The 20,407-nt window shown below is 40.6% G+C and overlaps 1 protein-coding gene and 1 long non-coding RNA gene across 2 annotated transcripts in view; one reads left to right on the top strand and one right to left on the bottom strand.

The window, feature by feature from the left end:
• Positions 1 to 11,604, top strand: part of PAPPA (pappalysin 1) — a 250,226-nt gene extending 238,622 nt beyond the window's left edge. The window contains exon 22 of the mRNA XM_034928930.4: positions 5,787 to 11,604. Coding sequence (XP_034784821.1) covers positions 5,787 to 5,894 — 108 coding nt within the window. The 3' untranslated portion in view covers positions 5,895 to 11,604. The remainder of the gene's footprint in view (positions 1 to 5,786) is intronic.
• The window catches only part of LOC134728566 (uncharacterized), a 38,121-nt gene that overhangs the window by 8,222 nt on the left and 9,492 nt on the right, over positions 1 to 20,407 (bottom strand). The gene's annotated exons all lie outside the window — the stretch shown is intronic.

The following is a 20,407-nucleotide window of genomic DNA, read 5'->3' as shown; positions in this document are numbered from 1 at the left end:
CACTCATTTTAGCTTGGTCCTATGATGGAATCCAGCCCTTCTATCCCAAAAACTTATCAGCATCATTATCAATGTTATTACCACCACCATCATCATCATTACCTCACTGTCAAAACCATCACCACCATCACCACTAGCATCATCATTTATTGAGCGCATATTTTATGCCATGCATTATTCTAAGTGCTTTACTTGCATTTCATACTTTACCCAACATACTTCTGTGTGGTAGGACTGTTAGTACCTCCTTTTTACAGATAGAGAAACTGAAGCCCAGAAAAGGGAAGTAATTTGCCGGATAGCATACACGAAAGTCAGCAACAGGGCAAAGACTCAAACATGTCTTTTTCTCCTCTAGGCCAGTGCTTTCCTCTAATTTACCCATATTTTTTCCACTTTATCCTCCATTTATCCACATGACCACTTTATCTTCATTTAAACAAGCTTTGTATACATTAACTGTTCCACGTTTTATGCCAGGTACTGTATCCATCCTACCTTTAAGAAACTTACAGGGGAATCCTCGTCCTTGGCATCATGCCTTTATCTACTTGGTACTCATGAAATCTTTCCATCAGCACTGTCAAGACCCTAAGACTCAACCAGGTGAAGTGACCTGCCAGTGATGTGGCCCCCCCCACAGCCAGCAGGAGACACAGTCAAAGCTCTCTGACCATCAGCACAACATGACTGTTGTCCCTCTCCAACTGGCACCCCCACCATGCTCTGCTAGTTACCTCCCTGTGGAGTCTGAGTCAGAATCCAGCCCCTGCATGTCTCTCAGCTCTGGACAGGATCTGCAGCCAGGGCCTTGTGGTATAGTTGCCTGAACTGCATTCCTGAGCCACTCACACTCACAGACGGAGGTGTTAGCCTCAGCAGCTCACCCAGAGGGAGAACCCATGTGCCGGAGCACCATCTCTAGCCCCGAGTAAAAACAGGAGAGAATCCTGGCCCTTAATCATGGACCTGGCTTGCTAACAGAATCCCAGAGTGGGTGGCCAAGCCATTTATGGGACAGCCTAGCCACATGGTGCTGAGAATCCCCAAATGTAAACTGGCCACCATGGTGTTCATGCTGTGGGTGGTAGGTTTGCTTGGGAGGCCGCCTGGGGGAGAAGGTGGGGAGCTGCTTGGGGAGTCAGGGAATCTGGCAGTTGGGCTCAGAGCTCTGATTTTATCAAGATGTGATTCTTCTCTCCATGCCTCAGTTTCTTCGTCTGTGAAGAGAGGACCCTGACTCCTGCTCTGCCGTCCTCCTGGGGCATGGTGCTGAGGAGTGCCAGGCCACCTGCCAGCCCACTGATTCATCTCTTTGCATCTTAGTTTCTTTTAAGATGTAAAATGGGGATAGTAAGAATAGTTACCTCTTAGCATTGCTGGGCAGAGTGAGTAAGATAATGATGCACATTGAGTTTAGCTCAGTGCCAGGCACATAATAAGGATAAAGGTTATTGGTGATTAAAAAGACAAAGCAGCAGTCAGCCTTTTCAGGTTGTGAAGAAAATACCTTTTTTTTCCCCCTTCTTTTTACTCTCACTTGCTGAAAAGCTCTCAAGTGTTTGAAGTGGGGTTTGGAATCCTGCATCACCAACTCACTGACTGGTACTGAGGCCTGAGACAGGTTAGTTTTGCTTTAAACATTCTGAAGCCTCTATTTTCTCATCTGCAAGATGGGTAGCTAATAATGATAGTCTCCCAAGGTGGTGCAGAGTCAGAGAGCTAGCATATAGAAATCACCTGGCATGTGGAAGGCCCTTTGGAATCACTAGTGTGTGTACAATGGTATTCACCGCTTGAGCCTGCATGAACAGGTATCCCCAAGTCCTTTCCAGGTTAGACCTAGCAATACCTGAAAGTCTCCACCCTTTTCTTCTCAGCTTTATATCTCTGATAAGTGAGGAAGCTTGTAACAGAGGAGGCTCTGAACAGGCAGTTCACAAAGAGGCAAGAGGAGGGAAGAAAACACCATGTGTCTCCTCTACATTGGGCGCTCTGAGAGCTGGACTGGACCTGACATGACTTCACTGACTCCTCACTAGAGCCCTTCGAGGTCTTGATAAAGACCCTTGTCTTACAGATGGGGAGGCTGAAGTCCACAAGATGCCAGGGACTTGCTGAAAGTCATACAGTTTCTGTATAAAGTCTACAACATATTACTTACAAGCATGTAGTGGAGACAAGGAGGCTCTGGATAGGCCTCCTGAGACCAACCCTCCTAGGCTTTGTCATCTTCTGATTGAGTTTCCTTCAGTGTTTATTTCGGAAGTGCTGAAACTGCCCAGACTGGCCTGGGGAAGGAAGAAAAAGGTGACACCACCCCAGCATAGCCAGAGTGCCAAGACCGGCCGGAGAAGCTAACTGGTGGCAAGGCCTTACCAGCCAACAATTTTGGAGAAGCTGATTGAACTGGGGAGGGCAGGAAGGGGAGCATTCAAGACAGGGTTTGTGAAGAAATTCTATGTTTCAAGTTCCTTTCTGGCCAGGTCTTTGCCTTCTACCTTTCTCAGACTGAGAAGGATTTGCAGCCAGATGAGAAGTTAGAAGCTATGAAAATCAACTCTTACTATAGAGAAGCTATGAAAATCAACTCTTATTATAGGTAGGGAAACTGAAGCTCAGAGAAGGGAAGTAACTTGTCTAAAGTCACCCAGCAACTGACTGTAAAAGTGGAGGCTCCCTGACTTGTATTCTGCCTGCATATTCATGCATTCATTTGTTCATTCATTCATGGGTCATTGAATGCATAAAGACTGAGTTCAATAACAGTCATGGTCCCTGCCCAGAGTGAGCTGACATCGAAGTAAAGAAGTAATTCAGTATCAGAAGGGTGCAAAAATAAGATGCTGTGATATGGTATGAAGGCGATGGTGCTATTAGGTTGGTGCAAAAGTAATTGCCGTTTTTACCATTACTTTCAATGGCAAAAAACCACAATTATTTTTGCACCAACCTAATATCTTTGGTCAGACTACTGAGGGAGGTAGTGATACTTGAGAAAAGACCTGGACAATGAAAAAGAGCTGGCCAGGGAAGGGCAGAGTGGAGGGCCATTAGTGGCTAACGACACAAAAGTAGGAAAACAGAGTATATGGGGAACCAATAAATAAAGAAGCCACTGAGAGTGACAAGGAGAAGGAAAACATGTAAGATCTGAGAATTATGTAGAAATCAGATCATGCAAGGCCTTGAACTTGTGGTAAGGACTTTGGATTTTATTCTAAGACATACAATTTTTTGAATGTTTGCCTTGAGTGAGGTGCAGCAGAAAGCACAAAAGATAAAGCAGACATGAAACCATCCCTCATGGGTGTTTGAGCTCAATGGGAAAGTGTTACAGACAGAATATTAGAGAAGACAAGACATTAGAGGTAACTGGATCGTGCTAATGATAGAATGAGAGCAAGGGTAGGAGACGGGGATGGATAAAGCATGGGGGAGTTAAGGACAAGGAGATTGTTCAAGTGTGGAAGGTGGGAGGTGGGGGACAATAGGCAGGAAAGATGGTGAAATACGAGTGAGGGAGAAATCTGATTCAGCATATATGTATTTGGCACTGAGCATCTCAAAGGTGTTAGGCCATGTGCTGAGGCTTTTGCATGTTTCTTCTTGCTTGATCCTCAGAAAAAATGCAATATGAAATATGGTATTTTAAAAATCCTCCTTTCATAGATGTAGAACCTAAGATCATGACAGTGATTTCCCAAAATCATTCAACGAGTATGAAGCAAACAAGGATCCCAACCCAAACCTTTTAGCTTTCATGATAGTACTGTCCACACTCTACCCCAGTGGTTGGATTTTGACTTGGCTTTGCCCTCAGTTTCCCTGTTTGGACTGGGGGTTTTTCTCTCTATGCCACTTCCAGTTCTAATACTCTGTGCTTCTCTTCAAGGTAAAATGAATAGGGGCAAATATTCTAGATTCTAGATGGAATATCCTAGATGTATTCCACAAAGTCACAGAGGATGGAAAGTAAATGTCCTAAACAGAGAACAGCAAGTAGCTGTGAGCAAGAAGAGAGGTGCTGCTTGGAAAAAGGGACTGTGGAAATGCTTACCACAGCATCAAACACTTATGAATTTAAATTGAAAAGAGAAACAAAGACTTGTGGTAGCCATAAGTACAAAGAGTCAGAGAGAGATGGATCAATGAATACAAATTTATTCATTCTGTGGCTTAGGGCCTGTGAAAACAGGAATAAACAAGATTGACCTGGTCCCTGCCTTATGGGCCACAGAATTGGTGGGAGGATAGACCAAAAAAATAAAGGAGAGGGAGCGGGAGAGAGAAAGAGACAGAATAATTGAGCACTTAGCATATGTCAAGCACTGTGTGAGGTGTTTTCATGAGTTATTTCATGTATTCCTTATCACAACCTGAGGAGGTCTACACTTTTATTTTTCCCATTAAATGAATGAGTTCATTGAGACTCAGAGAAATTGTCACATGTTCAAGGTCACATCTCAAGTAGATGAGAGAGCTGGGGCATATACTTAAATCTTTCTGATGTTCCATTCTACATTTTAAATTATTGCAAACTTTCAGGATGGAGAGAGGTTGGGAGGGAGGGAAAGAGGTCAAAGAGGCAGAGAAAAAAGAAGAGGTAGACATTGAGAATGAGTCCACAAGTACATGAGAGAGAAGGATAGAAACAAAGATTCTCTCTGAGACTACGTGACCACTTGGAGACCCTGCCCAGGCAGGAGGCAAATGAGGTCATTAAATCCATCTGCGCAGATGGGAGGCTCTCTGGGGAAAGTTATATGCAAATGTCATGATGCAATGAGGTGAAATCTACTTGCGTTAGTTCAGGTGGGGACTCAAGCAGGGACTGCACTGTGCTCTTTGGAAAGATAGATTATCTCCTGGATGGGGAAGACACTCACTCTGTTGGGCTCTTCCTATCAGTTTGCAGAAAGGAAAGCTGGCCAAGGTCACAGAGCACATGAAGGAACAAACTGGCAACTGTACTGAAATCAGTTCTCTCACTTGTTCGTATGCTAAAATCTGCTTCCCAGGTCCTTCAAATTTGGTGCAAAACCACCATGCGATCTATTCCCTACTCAGGATTCCAAGCCTCCCAGAAGGTGGTCTAGCTTCCCTGAGACATGCTTTTTGTTTTCATCATTGCCTACTAAAGTCAAAGTGACCAATATGTGCAGAGACTTATGTTTTCTCAAAAGACACTTCCACATCCTTTCTTTCACTTGATCACTTATACATCAGATATTCCATTACACAGTTCTATTAATCAACTTTGCTATAGTGCACTACAATTTTCCACCCATGATTTTACTCAGCTCCTATAGTTTAAAATACAAAGTGGGTCTTATTATATCAGCTCTACATAGGGACCTGAGGCTCAGAGATAAGTAAGTAGCTTGTTTTACTTTAAATACCAGACTTGACACTTATTATTACTTTTGGCAAATTCTTATTCCTTTCTGAGCTTCAGTTTCCCCATCAATAAAAGGGTGATTGTTGCAGCATCTGTCTTACAGAGTTGTCAAAAGTGTTTTCTTGTTTGGAAATCACTGAGTACATTGCCTTACCCCATAGCAAATGCCTGACCCATAGCAAGTGCCTCTGCAAATGAAAACTGCTGTGATTATGATCATGGTGTGCTCTATAAAAGTTATCACCAGGATAGCAAGAAGCAGAGCCATAACTTGAACTTGAACCTTCTGCTCCTCAAATCCAGTGATTGTATCCCTGCCCTGCACTGCCTTTCTGATCATTACTGCTTCAGACCAAATCACCTGATTCACTTCTTCTTTCTGCAGGTCACCCCATTCCCTATGTCCTGTGACCTACAAGGTGACTGTGCTTGTCGGGACCCCCAGGCCCAAGAACACAGCCGGAAAGACCTCCGGGGATACAGCCATGGCTAAGGAAGGACCAGAAGTTGTCAAAGAATTCCCAACGCCAGGACCCACATCCCTTTGGTATTGATTTCACAGTCAGCTGCTCAACGGAATGGCCTCTCCACACCAGGGATCCTTAGCACCCAACCGGTCTGCCTTTAATTTTACCCAGGAAGGACTCAAATTGGGGCAAATGAACCAAGTTTCGCCATGCTGGATGATGAAATGGATTCCCATCCCAAAGTCTGAGATGGATTGCATATACAGTGTGCAGTCCCAGAGCCTCCTAAAATTCTAGCCATTTGTCACACAACCACAGCAAGAAACGTGTTCTATATCTAGAGTGTGCCCATCTGTGTTTAGTACACATGCATGCATACACACCCATACAAACATCTGTGTGAGGGCAGTTCTGGAGATGAGCAGAGAGAGACTGGAATAAACTCAATCTTTTCTTTCCCAAGCTCCTAGCCAACACTATCCTTGGGAGAAAGAAATTTGCAGAAACTGCTAAGACCAAGTGTGGAGATGTCAAGCTAGTTCACACCCTGAGGCTCAGAATATGTAGGACATGCACAATTGTGCAGTCCTTTGGGATTGGAAGTGAAATAGTCTGTGATCCCCTACCTTCTAGGGAACTAGGACCTAGGAAGAGGTAAAGATTTTAAGGTATGCAAAGCGCCCCAATTCTTCTGCTGCCATGGGGGATTTTACCCCAACTCCAGGGTTCGAGGCCAATCTGAGAATGGCTTAGGATTGCAATGTCAAGGTATTATATCAGCCCCTTGCTTGAGGCTTGAGGTCATAATATCCCTCTAGGACTTACCTGTTCCCCCAGATCTTGCCTTGGGACCACATTTGCTGCTACTTTTCCTGCTGCTCTATCCTATACATTGAATAATCCAAGATGGTAGAACTAGGTTAGGAAAAATTCCACACAACCAAACAGTCTGCCTTAAAAGTGACCCACATTTTTCCATAGCTCCTCACTTTTTAGCCCTTCTGCAAGAGAAAAACCCTCATGGGTCCACATGGTGAGAAGTTAAGTTTCCTGTAAGTGGGCCTCTCACCCTGGAAAGGAGTTGAGGGACATCAGATGCTGGAACCCTCACCGAAAGTCCAGAATGTCTAAGCCAGTGTTAGATTTTGTAAACAAGTGGAACAGTGTTAAATTTCTATGATGTTGGAGCCATCCAGAGACTACTGGAATTGTCAAGACTGTTGGATTATTATCCTTATCCTTATCCTAATCTTCCTAGCCCTTCAGGCTAGAGTAGGCTTTGATCCTCAGAACCTTGCTGTTGCTCTGAGGAGATATAATTCTGGGAGAAAGAATCTTTTATAAGAACAGTACAGATTGTTCTCAAGAGGGCCATCAGAAGGAAGCCAAAGAGTTCACAGCCTCAGCACCAACAACTCAACATGGTCATCATGTTTTCTATATGGTTTTTCCAGCTAGCAGTACTCCCTTCCATACCTGTGACTGGGCAGTGCTTTTCTCTCTCCCATGTCTAGCCTCCAAAAGTTAAGTGAAAATTAGTCAATTGCACGTGGAAGCCCCCACCACTTTGGGGATCTCTTTATTTCTTTTCAGCCAGGGACCTGTCCACTCCCTTTGAATTAATATGGGAAGAAATTAATACAGGATGAACTGGAGAGAAGGGTTGAGTGTGGCATACTTTCTGAAACCTGGAGCTGGGAATTGCGGAGAAGGGAAGGTCTAGACTAGTTACATCACATAGGGATTACTGTAAATCAAGTCATCTCAAGTCTAGTGAAGACAGCCAACAGAAACAAAACCTAGCATAGGGATAGAAAATACCATGCACGTGTGCAGCCCCACCTAATTCCTGCATCCAAGGCAGGTGTTGTTAATCTATCATAGCACTTTAAAAAAAAAAAAAAAAGAGACCAAAAATAACTTTAGGAACCACCATATTATATCACTCCCAATAGCACTGACCTGGTGATCAAAAACACTTGAGAAGACATCTATTGGCCATCTCTGGCCAATTACACTAAGAAACATATCAAGGTGCTTTTGGCACAGGTGCCCACAAATACGGATGCAGTGCTGAGATAGTTTATGAGACTTGTACCATTTCACAAACTCTGAAACTGGGTTCCATATTGGCAAGGCTGCCACAGTTGTTAAGAATAATCCTCTATGTTTCTTCCTCACAAAACCATATCTCATTTATATCCAGACCATTACTTCACTATAATTACAAGGACAAATTATTAGCAAGAAATAAGAATGGTATTAGAAGAATTGATCCTATTTTGAACCCCTCTCCAGTATCTTCGCACTCTTGTCAACTCTCCAGGCCTCTCTCTTGCCCTGAGTTATCAGCCTGTGTGGTGTTAACTAACTTAGAAGGTACAAGCTAAGAAATGTAACAGTATCAACCCTCCCAGTTGCTTAATTATACCCATAGGTAATACAAAAAGCTCTGAAGACCCAAAGATGACATTACTAATGATGTGATTGCAGGAGCCACAGAAGAACCTTACTAGCCTCCCTCAAATCAGTCCTTATCCTCTTTCTATCTTCACTCCCATCATCATCTATTTTCACACTATCCAGCTAAGCAAAGATTCCTGGAGGCTGACTTGTATCTTCAGACTCACAGAGTGAATTCAGCTCTTCTGAATCAAGACCCACTCAGTCTCTTTCGTTCAGACCTGTTGCTAACAAATTTATATTTGCCAAGGATATTAGGCAAAAGAGGCTACTTGATTGGTGGCCAACCTCGTGCCCACATGGAAGGTATCTTTAATAGGGTCTTTTCAAACCTTAGTGGAGGAGGGTCAGCTCAATTTGGGCAATGCATTTGTTCCCAGTTTCATTTTCTTCCTGGGAATTAACTCGTCATTTCATTCCTTCAGTCATCCTCTGTGTAGGTGACCGGAGCACTGAGAGGCAGCTCTGATGCACTATTGTGTGTCAGCAGCTCAAAGGCCCTAAAACACTGAAGGTTCTGCATCTGAAGTATTAGATTGTTAGCAGCAAAATATGAAAGATGAGGTGGACAGTCCTCTAAGCCCTATTTAGGGAAGCTTTTCCAAGCCACAATCTTAACTACCTACCCAAAGGATTTGCATTACCCCCAGATTCTGTGCCAACCACCTTTTAAGGAAATACAGTCCTTGGGAAATGAGTTTTGATGGTGAATTGGGGTGTTAAGGAAGGGAAAGATTGTCATAGATGGTAGGGCTTTGAAAATGCAGGGTATCAGCTGCCACTCCTGGCTTCAACACATTGAGTCACTGCCTAGACGGTTCTCTTGGTCTTATTCCTATCTTGGCCAATGCTTAAATACTATTTGTTGAAAATAATTCTTTGAGACAGATTTCAGCTACCTCCCTTCCAGGTTCGATTTAACTTGGTTGTAATTGTCAATTTGTTATAGGTCTTACCTGTGTGAAAGAAAGACAGAAAGAAAGAAAAAAGAAAGAAAGAAAGAGAAAGGAAATTATAAGGTCAAGTTAACAGTTTTGAGGTTTTGTGTTTTTTTCTGGAACTACTTCAAGTGAGAAAATAAAAAAAAAGGTGACAAAGCTGTACAGATAGAGATAATAGAAGACAAAGAGATTAAAAGGAAATAAAAATGCATGATTAAAAACTAAGAATAAAAAACCTATTTTTATGTTTCCTAAAGGAAATTGTTTATTCTACAGACTCAGTAGGTAGACACAAACATAAAGATTTCCCTAGAAGACATAGAGTGGGATTTGATAACACTGTCTGTTATTTTCTGTACATTGTGGTAGGTCCAGGAAATATGACATTTTCCCCCTTGATGTGTTATTGTTGTTGTTGGGTGGGGTGGGCATTTTGTTTATTTGTTTGGTGGCAATCAGTGGTAGTAGGGAGTGGGAGGGCTTATATTGGTTTTTCCAGCTATTAAGGGGACATATTGTGTCGTTGTGCTTTTCACGTTATAAAATGTTTATATTTACCAGTACAGCACTGGGCTTTATAAAGACTGCACTCAGAACCACACTGCACAGTCCAGTTTTTTAAAAAGCTGCTACATGATAGACAACTAATCCCAGTGAGTGAGTTTTGAGAAACAAATCAAACGAAGTAAACAACAAACATAAAAACCAAATAGCAAATGAATAAAAGCCTGTTCTTGTAACTTATTCAACTTTTGCCAAATTCCTACCAATCACTTGCTTTTTAAAAGAACTGTATAACAGCCAAAAGAGAAATTATGTCCCTGTTGTACAGAAGTTAGAATTTTTGACTCCAGGCAGCAGTTTGCTCAGTGATCTTGAACAAGTTATCCAATTGCCTCTACATTTGCATCAGTTTCTCTAGCTGCAAAATGGGGATAATACTATATACCTACCTCACAGTGGGAGGGCAGGAGATTTTGAGGCCCTGAGGTTTTAGGTGGGCTGTGAGGGCCAACGCTTGACACAAAGTCCATGGGTTATTATTCAAGAATGCACAGGCCCATCGGCCTTTTCAGAAAGACAAGACAGGGAGTGCTTGTTTGATATTTCAAGGAATAAAGCCGGAGCTCCCGAATTGTAGTCCACCTTAAAAGAGAGACCTGTATTGGAGAATATTTTTTTTTTTGGCAAATTTGATCTTACCCTTTACCAGTTCTATAATTTGGTTAAAAGCTGATTACGTCCTACAATGTCAAAGTCAGCTAACTGTCGTCTACTTAAGACTTCCGGTCATTTCCAACTTATAGAGGAAGGGAGTCTCTAAAATCTCTTCTTCAGAAGGCACCTCACTTCTCAGACTAAAAATTCCACATCAAGTGTTCCATTAAAAGAAGATAAGGCATTCTGAGTGCAAACAAATGGGGGCTTCTTAAACTACACACCAGCAGTCAGTGAGGAAAACTTTGAACAATTATTGAGTTGCTTTCTTGGGTCTCTATAATCAATAGCCTGTCCGCAGATATCTATCTATATAAAGATATTATATATAAATATAAATTTACATATATATGCACATGTATATATAGTTGTACATATATGTGTGTGTATATATACTTAAATGTAATATTTACAAAATAAAACTGTGATCTCGTCTAGAGAAAATGTATTCATATTACAAACTGCTCTTCCATATTTATGTACCATATTATACCTTTTTATTATTGTTATAATTATTATGGGTATTTCTAATTAATATGATGTTGAAACCTGTTTGGCACCTTCTGGAAGCTACCAAAAAAATGACACTCCATTGAAGTGCTTAAAAGCTGTTCTCATAAGAATTCTACTGGCCTATTGTAAAAAAGAAAAAAAAAAAGAAAAAGAAGAAAGACACAAAGAAAATAATCTAAACACCAAAAACTAAACACAATTCCAATCCTTTTTCTGTACCTCACGCGCATAAATTTGCTGCTCCTATTTTTTTTTCTGTTTATGTGTTTTTATGGATCTAAGTTAAATCTTTTGGCAATATATAAAAATGTAAATAGTAAACTTTATTTATTAAGAATGTCATCTTTTTTAATTTATATTTACACAATTGTTCATCTAATTTATTTTTTCTATACAGTTTTAAATACTCAGACATATTTTGCTGTTCATGATATTTTTATCCTGTTCTCATGGATTTGTTTTCCCATACTGTTTTCTCTGATCTCAATTACAGGTTGGATCTCACAAATAATAATGTCAGAGACAGAAATATTTTGCCACTGTTGATTACTATACTTTAAAGTTCTATATTATGAAAATATATAATAGCTTGTACGCTTCAGTGTGTTGTTGTGTGGTTTTTGTCTGTTGCGGAATGATAAAGGGCTGTCATATATACACACTAACATGGAGAGAGCCCTGGGGCCTGGAATTAGACAATCAATGATAGAACAAGATTTTATCCAATATATATCTATTCCTCTACAAAATTAATTCCTGAAAGTATCTAATTTTGCATATGCAAAAACTGAAAAACTTTCTTACATGTTATAAGAAAGTTCTGGGGAGCTAAAGCATATGTCACTCTTGGTTATATATTGCCTTTTGCACACAGCCTTTAATAATATACTTCCAGATGTAAACACTGGTATGGTCCAAAGACACAAACCAGTGCAGTGGTTCCCAAGTGCTAAGCTGTGGATCAGAGCTAGTTCATAACTAAGTTTTCATTTGTCTAAGGCAAAATGTGGGGTCAATTGTTCATTCTTGTGGAGTTCTATCTTTTAAGATGAACTCTTTCTTACTCTTCCGGTATTAAAATGTCATATTTTATATATATATATATATATATATATACACACACACACACAATATATGCATATGCAGGCATATATATATATATATATATATATATATATATCTCCACACACACACACATATTTAATTTTACATATGTGAAAATGAGCCTGCAGCTGGAACTGAAATGTTGCTGCTTTCAATCTGTCTAGTGTATCTCACTGTTCATTTTATCACCAGGTAGTAGCTATGAGATTTTTAGAAAATTATTTAATGGCTTTAAGATTTAGTTTTCCCATATGTGATATGGAAATAATAAAAGTATTTCATAAGGTTTTTGCTAGAATTAAATGAGATAAATATGCAAAGTGTTTAGAACAGTGCTGAACATATTATATTATCTCATTATGAGTAGTATGAGACCAGAATTACTTATGACAAGTAATAATACACTAATTTTTCTGATATCTACTTATTTTATAAGATAATAAAAATAAAATGCATGAATCATTCAAGAGCTTGCACAGGCATTTTATGCAGTAAATTTATTAGCACTGTCCACTGAGCTGCTAGCTGGCAGTACCACCATAAGGCAGGTCAAAATATGTGTTTATCTGCTGATAACTACATTTTGAATTTTTCACAAAAAGGCTGTGTGGGAACATCAATGTGAATTATGTGTAAGGGCAGGGATAGGGAAGTCAAGAACTACTCATAGTGGGGTGGCTTTTTTTTGGACTCTAAAAATATAACTCATGGAGAAACATTAGGGAGACTACTAAAAAAGAAAAAAAAGTCATTGCTAAATTCTTCCAGATAACTGGTTATTTTCAAAGTAAAATAATTGACAAAAGAAAAATATTTTACACAGTTCTATTCAATGTGAAGATTGAAACAACATTTAGACAATAGGCTCCTGAAAAGAGGCAAATATTTCTCAAACAGAAAGATTAAAAGATGAGAGTTTTAATGTGGCTTATTATATTCCTTGGTTTTGTCTGAAGAGACAAAAAGTCATGGGGCAAAGAGCTTCCTACTGCAAGATGAAAGATCTTTATCCCAGTATCTTCTTCCATCTTTCTCCAGCCCTAAACACACACACATATGGACACACACACACGCACATACACATACACAGACACACACACAGAGTAATGGAGAGCTCACTGGACTTTATTAATCTGTCAAATGGGAAATTATTTCTTTCTCACTTCAAAGTAGGCAGAAATATTCAGTATTTTGATTCATTTATATTTATAATGCAAGTTTTGGAGTTTGTCTATCCAAAAAAAAATAATGTTTAAGTTTAAAAAATTTGGAGGGGGCACTCTATTATGCTGCACTGGCATTAGTAAATCTATTCAGTTCTTAACCTTTAACACCAGAAATAAAAAGTTTGGACGAAAGCACAGACTCTCTAACCTTCAACCCATAAGAACCCTTGCTTCTTTGAGTAAATGCTTTAAATTCTAAAGGAATGATGTTTAAGGTGAGAAACAGCGGTGCTGTACAGAAGCATGAGTTAGCAATGGGGGAAACCAAGTTCAAGTACTGTCCACCCTGTGACTTGGGCAAGGCACTTGACCTTTTCAGAGACAGAAGGAATTGGCAATGAGAAAAAGCAGGTGGTGTGTTTAAGCAAATGGAACCAGCAGGTGCGTCCTTCTAAGTAAGAAAAAGTGTGACACTTTCAAAGAACTGAAAAAAAAGCCAATGCGTTTAGACAGTAGAAAGGGTATCAGTGGCCCAACTAGAGGATGGAGAAGTCACTAAGAGCCATACAAAGGATTTGGGGCTCTATCTTAACAGCAATGCAGAGCTGCTGAACAATGTTTAGAGATTTACATGGTCATATTTGTGGTTGAGAAAGGTCCCTCAGGTGGCAGTGTGAAGGAGTTGACTAATTGATTAATTTTAGATGTGTTTTTTTCCTTCTTTTAATTAATAGACTGGGTATTTAATTAAAAACCTATTTCTTAAATAAGTTTTTAGTTCATAGAAAAATTGAGCAGGAAGTAAAATTCACATTAGATTTCAGTTTTAAACAATAAAATATTGGAACAGGAAAATCTAGCTATTTTCTAGGACCAGCTATCAGGAAAATATAGAAACCTAAGACCATGTGATCAGGTTTGTAGGCTTGCGAATTCAAACAATGTCCTGGATGACTCCTCAGTGATGTTGTCATAAGGTCTCAAAATGAGATAGGAAGGCTTTGGGAAAGGGGTCAGAATGGAATTAGGTGAGATCTGGGATCACAGCCTCTTACATGCTGTGTTACCATGCAGTGCTGGTAATGTTCTGTTTCTTGATTTGGGTGCTGTTTACACAATTCTGTTCAGCTTATGAAAATTCATCAAGCACTTAAAAGTTCACACGCTTTTCTGTATGTATATTACATCTCGATATAAAGAAGTTTTAAGAGAGTCATCCGCAAAATTTCTCCGTAGAAAGAAGACATTTTTCCAGAGCAATTGGGGGAAGGAGAATAAGACACCATTTAAGTTCAGCCACAAAAGTTGCCCCCCTATAACACCTTTTGTACTATAAAACTGGTATACAGGGGAAATGTCAAAGGGGAAATGTTAGCAAAGATTCCTTAAAATACAACAGTTTTATAATACAAAAGGTAGAGCAGGGAAGCAGTGTGTGTTGGCATTGTGGAAGTATGAGTAGGTAGGAGTCCTAGTTTCCAGTTCTGCTATTCTGCTTTATAGCCCTGTGATCATTGACAAGTCACTTAACCTTTAAGCCTCATGACTCCTCATTTGAGCAATGGGGATAACGATTACCAAGATGAAGATGAGATGAGCTGTCTGAGCCTGCTGCTAACTGAGCACCATGACGGAACACTAAGAGATGCTATGGAGAAGCCAGTGAAGAAGCAGGCAAAACAATGGAATTTATCCCCTGAGGAACCCCATCCTACCCCAAACAGAGCTAGACTAGTTTTTAATTTGCTTTACCCAAAGATATTCCATATACTGACAATGAACCCCTGCCACCATATATCTTTTTTTTTTTTTTTTTTTTTGAGACGGAGACTTGCTCTGTTGCCCAGACTGTGCTGTGGCACAATCTTGGCTCACTACAACCTCTGCCTCCCAGGTTCAAGCAATTATCCTGCCTCAGCCTCCTGAGTAGCTGGGATTACAGGTACCTCCCACCATGGCTGGCTAATTTTTGTATTTTTAATAGAGACAAGGTTTTGCCATGTTGGCCAGGCTGGTCTCAAACTCCTGACCTTCAGCAGTTCACTTGCCTCGGCCCCTCAAGGTACTGGGATTACAGGCGTGAGCCACCGTGCCCAGCCCCTATATCCAATTTTGATATCTACTTTCTCCTATGCTGGGTTTTATATCCTTGAGGGGCTGCCTCAGATGTAATTGAATCAGTCAAACATTCTCAGAAATTTGGGCCACAGAATCCATTCTTCAAGTGCAAAATTTATTTGAAATGCCAAGTCAAAAGAGCTTCTCTAATCAAAGAGGGGATGGGGTAGCCCAATTCCTATAGCTCCATTCTATTTTCTTCAGAGCTTTGGGGTTCCAAAGAGCATGATGTAAAAGCAATTGGTCTAATCTACTCTGTTTTACAGACGGGGAAATTAACAGAGGTTTCATTCAGAATTTGAACTTGCCACTTGCCCAGAGCCCCTGAGTAGAAAACACAGTGACATCACTGACTAACTTGCCCCTGCTGCTACCTGGTACCTGGGCTCTCCCCACAGGGGTCTTGATGAAATGCAGAGATCTGTGGAGTCTTAGAAATCTGGGCTTCATGCCTAGGGACAAAATGAGGGGTATTTGAAGGCAGTGAAGGACCACAGTTTTTGAGATGCTCTGTTTTCTTTCTGCTTGACATGTAGCCCAGCCACAGACTACCCTGGGAGTGGGAAGTTTGTTATCTCCATATTTTTCTGAGGCTGGAACATGTATATTCCAGCCTGGACTACATGCTTAGCTGAATGTTTTTATTTCCCTCTTTAATCTTTGGCACTCCAAACAGAATTTTTCCCAGAGGCTGCGGAGATGGTGACCAAGTTTCTTAGACAACGTCTGGGTGTCAGCTTATTAAAATCATATTAGAAATAGTTCTTTCCATATGTATACCACTTTATACCACAGAAAAACACATTTGTTAACTTATGAAAGTATTCATTTACTCAAATATTTTTGAACAATTGTTTATTGAGCATTATTATGCACAATTCACTGGACTAAACACTGATAAGAGTGGTGGCCAAGATAGACATCCACAGCCATTTTCCTTACAGAGTATCCAAATATTCCAAATACAAAGACAAGCAACTAGCTCATTGGAGTGCAATGTGTGAGGTGTTGCAAATGGGGAAACCCATTGCAGAATAAAATGGCCAATATTGCACGCAGAGAAAACAGCATGTGCAAAGACCAAACGGGTGAATTAGGGCATGGCTTGTTTGGGGAATAGTAAGTGTTCAGGCCACCAGGATCTCAATTTGGAAGAAGGGGAACTAAGAAACCACACTGGGGAAGAAAGATGCCAGGTGATGTCAGAGAGTTAGAAAGAGACCAGTTGCCAAGAGCTTTGTAAATGCATGTCTTGGTTTGGGTTCCTTTGGAAGCCAACAGTATTAGTTCATTTTCATGCTACTAATAAAGATATACCCAAGACTGAGTAATTTATAAAGGAAAGAGGTTTAATGGACTCACAGGTCCTCATGGCTGGGGAGGTCTCACAATCATGGTGGAAAGTGAAGGAAGAGCAACGGCATATCTTAGATGGTGGCAGGCATGAGAGCTTGTGCAGGGGAACTCCCATTTATAAAACCATCAGATCTCATGAGACTTATTCACTACCACAAGAACAGTATGGGGGAAACTGCCCCCATGATTCAGTTACCTCCACCTGGCCCAGCCCTTGACACATGGGGATTATTACAATTCAAGGTGAGATTTAAACCTTATCACCAACTCTGAGGCAAAGGTTCAAGTACAGGTAGATTATCTGGATGATGATTCCAATGAGTACCAGAAGAGAAGAGGGCAAAGATGGTAAGGTCATGAAAAGAGGTAGTATTATCAAACACATTACTACTGTGATCAGCTGCAGCTTAATCACCCTGGGGACGAATTCTGTGAGACAGGAGAAGACACACTCCTCAGAATTATCCCACCTGAGATGTTAGGAAGCTGGGGTATTTAATCCAATCATGCCCATCAGTGGTTGAGGGATTTCCCTGGGGCATTAATCCTCCAGCACATCTGTGTTACCTGCTGGTGGGCAGAGTGGGCTCAGGCCACCAGAGAAAGCTCTCAGGCAAAGAAAAATGAACAGTGACTATGGAAAGTCATACCAGAAGATATTACAGTGGCAACAAATATGGGCAGAGCTTCAGTGGGATCTGTTGCAGCACTAAAGTGGTTGGACACTATTGCAAGGGAGATTAGCAAACAGGGAAGAGTCTAAGAAAAGAGTTTTAGGAATAATTTTCAATTTTGAGGTAGATCCCTTCATGTGAAATAAAGATTGCAAGGGAGAGCCAGGATTCACTAGGACCAAATGGGAAGCAGGAGTAGTGGTGGAGGTGAGAAATGATCTGGTAGTGCTGAGGCAATGAGAAAAGGAAGTTGGGATCAATAGAGTTATATGAAGTAGTAGGATAGCATAAGTATACGGTTTATATAAATGACTGAGAAAAAAAAAGAGACGATATTATTTAGGTAAAATGCACATACATCCCAGGGTGCTTAGGGGCCAAAAAAGTAGCCATAAAATATATAAAGGCCATGAGGAGTCATATCGATACCAATTCATTTTTCACAGAATAGGGGAATTGAGTGCAGGAGATATAGGCCATGACAGACCTGGGTAGTTGGATGAGTCCTTCTCACAGTTTAAATCCACAGAAGACTGTCCAGAGAGTTCCCTGGATTAACCTCCAAATAAAGTTAAGAACTGTTTGTCCATAGCTCATGACACCTTTGAGTTCTGTTGAAGCTGAAGTCAACAGAACCTCTCAGAGCTATGGACTTCTCATCACAGTGGTCAACCCTTCTTCTAGACCAGCAGTTCTCAAATGTTAGCATGCATCAAAGTCCTCTAGAAGGCTTCTTAAAACAGATTTCTGGGTCCCACTCCAGAGTTTCTGATTTAATAGTTCTGGTGTAGGGCCCAATAATTTGCTTTTCTAAAAACTTTCCATATGATGTGATTGCCGCTGATCAAGAGGGCCATGCTTTGAGAACCACAGATGCCAGTCCCTTCAACAATCCACATACTCACATACCTACTATCCTAGGTGATAGGGATTCCCAAATGAATGATAATAATAAAAAAATTCGCATGGCTCCTTCCCTCAGAGAATTCTCTGTCTGTTGGTGCAGATATGAGTAAATACATCTTTAAATTCCAATGTCAAAGACCCTCAGGCTTGAGGGTAAGAATGTGTTGCTGATGTGGAGTTTTGAACATGAGTAGGAGCCACTCAGATCAAGAAGGGAGAGATGGGTGCTCCAGGCAGAGGGGGCAGCCTGGACAAAAGTCTGTGGGTGGGAGGATGCACAGGAATGCACTTAGAGAACTGCAAGCCGTTAGGTGTGGTCAGAACATTGTCTAAATGTGGATAATCACAGGAGATGGGGCTGGAGAAGAGCTCAGGAGACTTAGAGGAGGTAGCACTTGAGCTGAGTCTTGAAGAACAAATGGGATTTTAGAAAAATAAAAGAAGGGTAGTCTGGCTGAGAAGACCTCAGGCACACCTTGATTTCAGGATTCCATATTGTCTCCTCATTATCTCTATATTCCTCCTCCAAATGTATGAGAGAGCATAGAAGTGGTGTCCTTTTACAAGAGTTTGTCTAAGAGCTGGGGTGGTGCTCTATGGTTCTTTCCAGAGGCCTGTTTGAGCTTTGCATGGAAAGGAGTAGCTCATTCTCCTGCATACCCTTGCATCATATCGAACACATTCCTTTCCAGGATAAAAAACATGTCAAGGTAACACAGATCACATGTAAAAAGGGAGGTGACCAGACATCCCATTTTCTTCAGTCTTTACAGCAGTGACATAGTGCATCTATTCATCCATTAATCTGTACAGACACAGACACACACACGCACGCACACACACACACACACGCATGCATACCATACCAGCACAGACCAAGGAAGTGAAATTTGCAAGGACCAATTTCAATTTCAAAACCTCTTTCCAAGGAACCAAAGACAGAACTTAGTTTCCAGACATTTTATGCGCCATCCAAGACCTAAACCCAAACCTTGATATTTCTCTTCCACTAGCAGAATGGTTTTCCCTCAGGTTGTTACAAATATTTCTCTGTGTTAATATTTAAAAATATTTTCCACAAAGCTCCCTGCCAAATGCTTTCATCTCAAACACTTGCGGTTCTCCTGGAACTCATGTTAACACATACAAGGCATCAGCTGTTGGAACTCCATTCACCTGTAAATTTGTCTTCAGAGCCTGAAATTTGTACATTCACTTCTTCAAAAATTCTGTTGCCCAAAGTTTTAGCCTACTTAAACCTTTCACGGTAGATTCTACCGGCCTTGTTAGGCTTATCTTTTACTACCATCCCCATCCACTCCCTACCCACTCCTCATTTTTTGCAGCCAAACCAAACTTCCTTTAGTTACCTTAGCTTGCAATGTTCTCTTAGCTAAGTTCTGGAACATCTGCCTTTATCTATACATACACGCACACCTCACTCCTCTTTGTTCTTCATTTTGGAGTTTAGATAAGCTCATTAATGATCATTATTATAGCTTACATTAATTGCAGACTCACTAAATGCCTGGCATGAAATTAAGTACTTCACACATAATCATTTATTTAATATATGTAAAAACCCATTGAGATCGGTATAAATATCAATATTCTCATTTTAAAAATGAGGAAATTGGGGCAAGAAATTTTAAATAAATTTCTCAATGTAGTATGACTAGTAAACAGATGAAATCTGAATTTGAACTGAGGCAATCTGTTCATGAACACAAAAACATAACAATGCCTAATGATACTCCTAGAAGGCTTCTCTGAGCCTGACCAAGCCTGGAAACCCTGTGAGCCCACATCAGCTCTTATTTCCTCCACAATTGTCTTAACCACACTATGATAATTGTCCATTTACTTATTTCATTCCTTAGAAACACACAGAAGCTGCCTCTCATTCAACCTGTATCCCCTGACATACAGTAGGTCTTCTGTGATTATTTGAGGGAGATATGAATAAATTTGAATGGAGCCTGAGTCAAGTACCATCCACGAAGAAAACACATGCTAATCCAATTAGTGATATAAACTCCAGGCTGAAACTAAACCGATTAAGAGAACAAAGTTTTTCAGC

The sequence above is a fragment of the Pan paniscus genome, chromosome 11 (assembly GCF_029289425.2).
Source record: "Pan paniscus chromosome 11, NHGRI_mPanPan1-v2.0_pri, whole genome shotgun sequence".
NCBI classification, from domain to species: Eukaryota; Metazoa; Chordata; class Mammalia; order Primates; family Hominidae; genus Pan; species Pan paniscus.
This window is presented reverse-complemented; position numbering and strand designations above follow the sequence as displayed.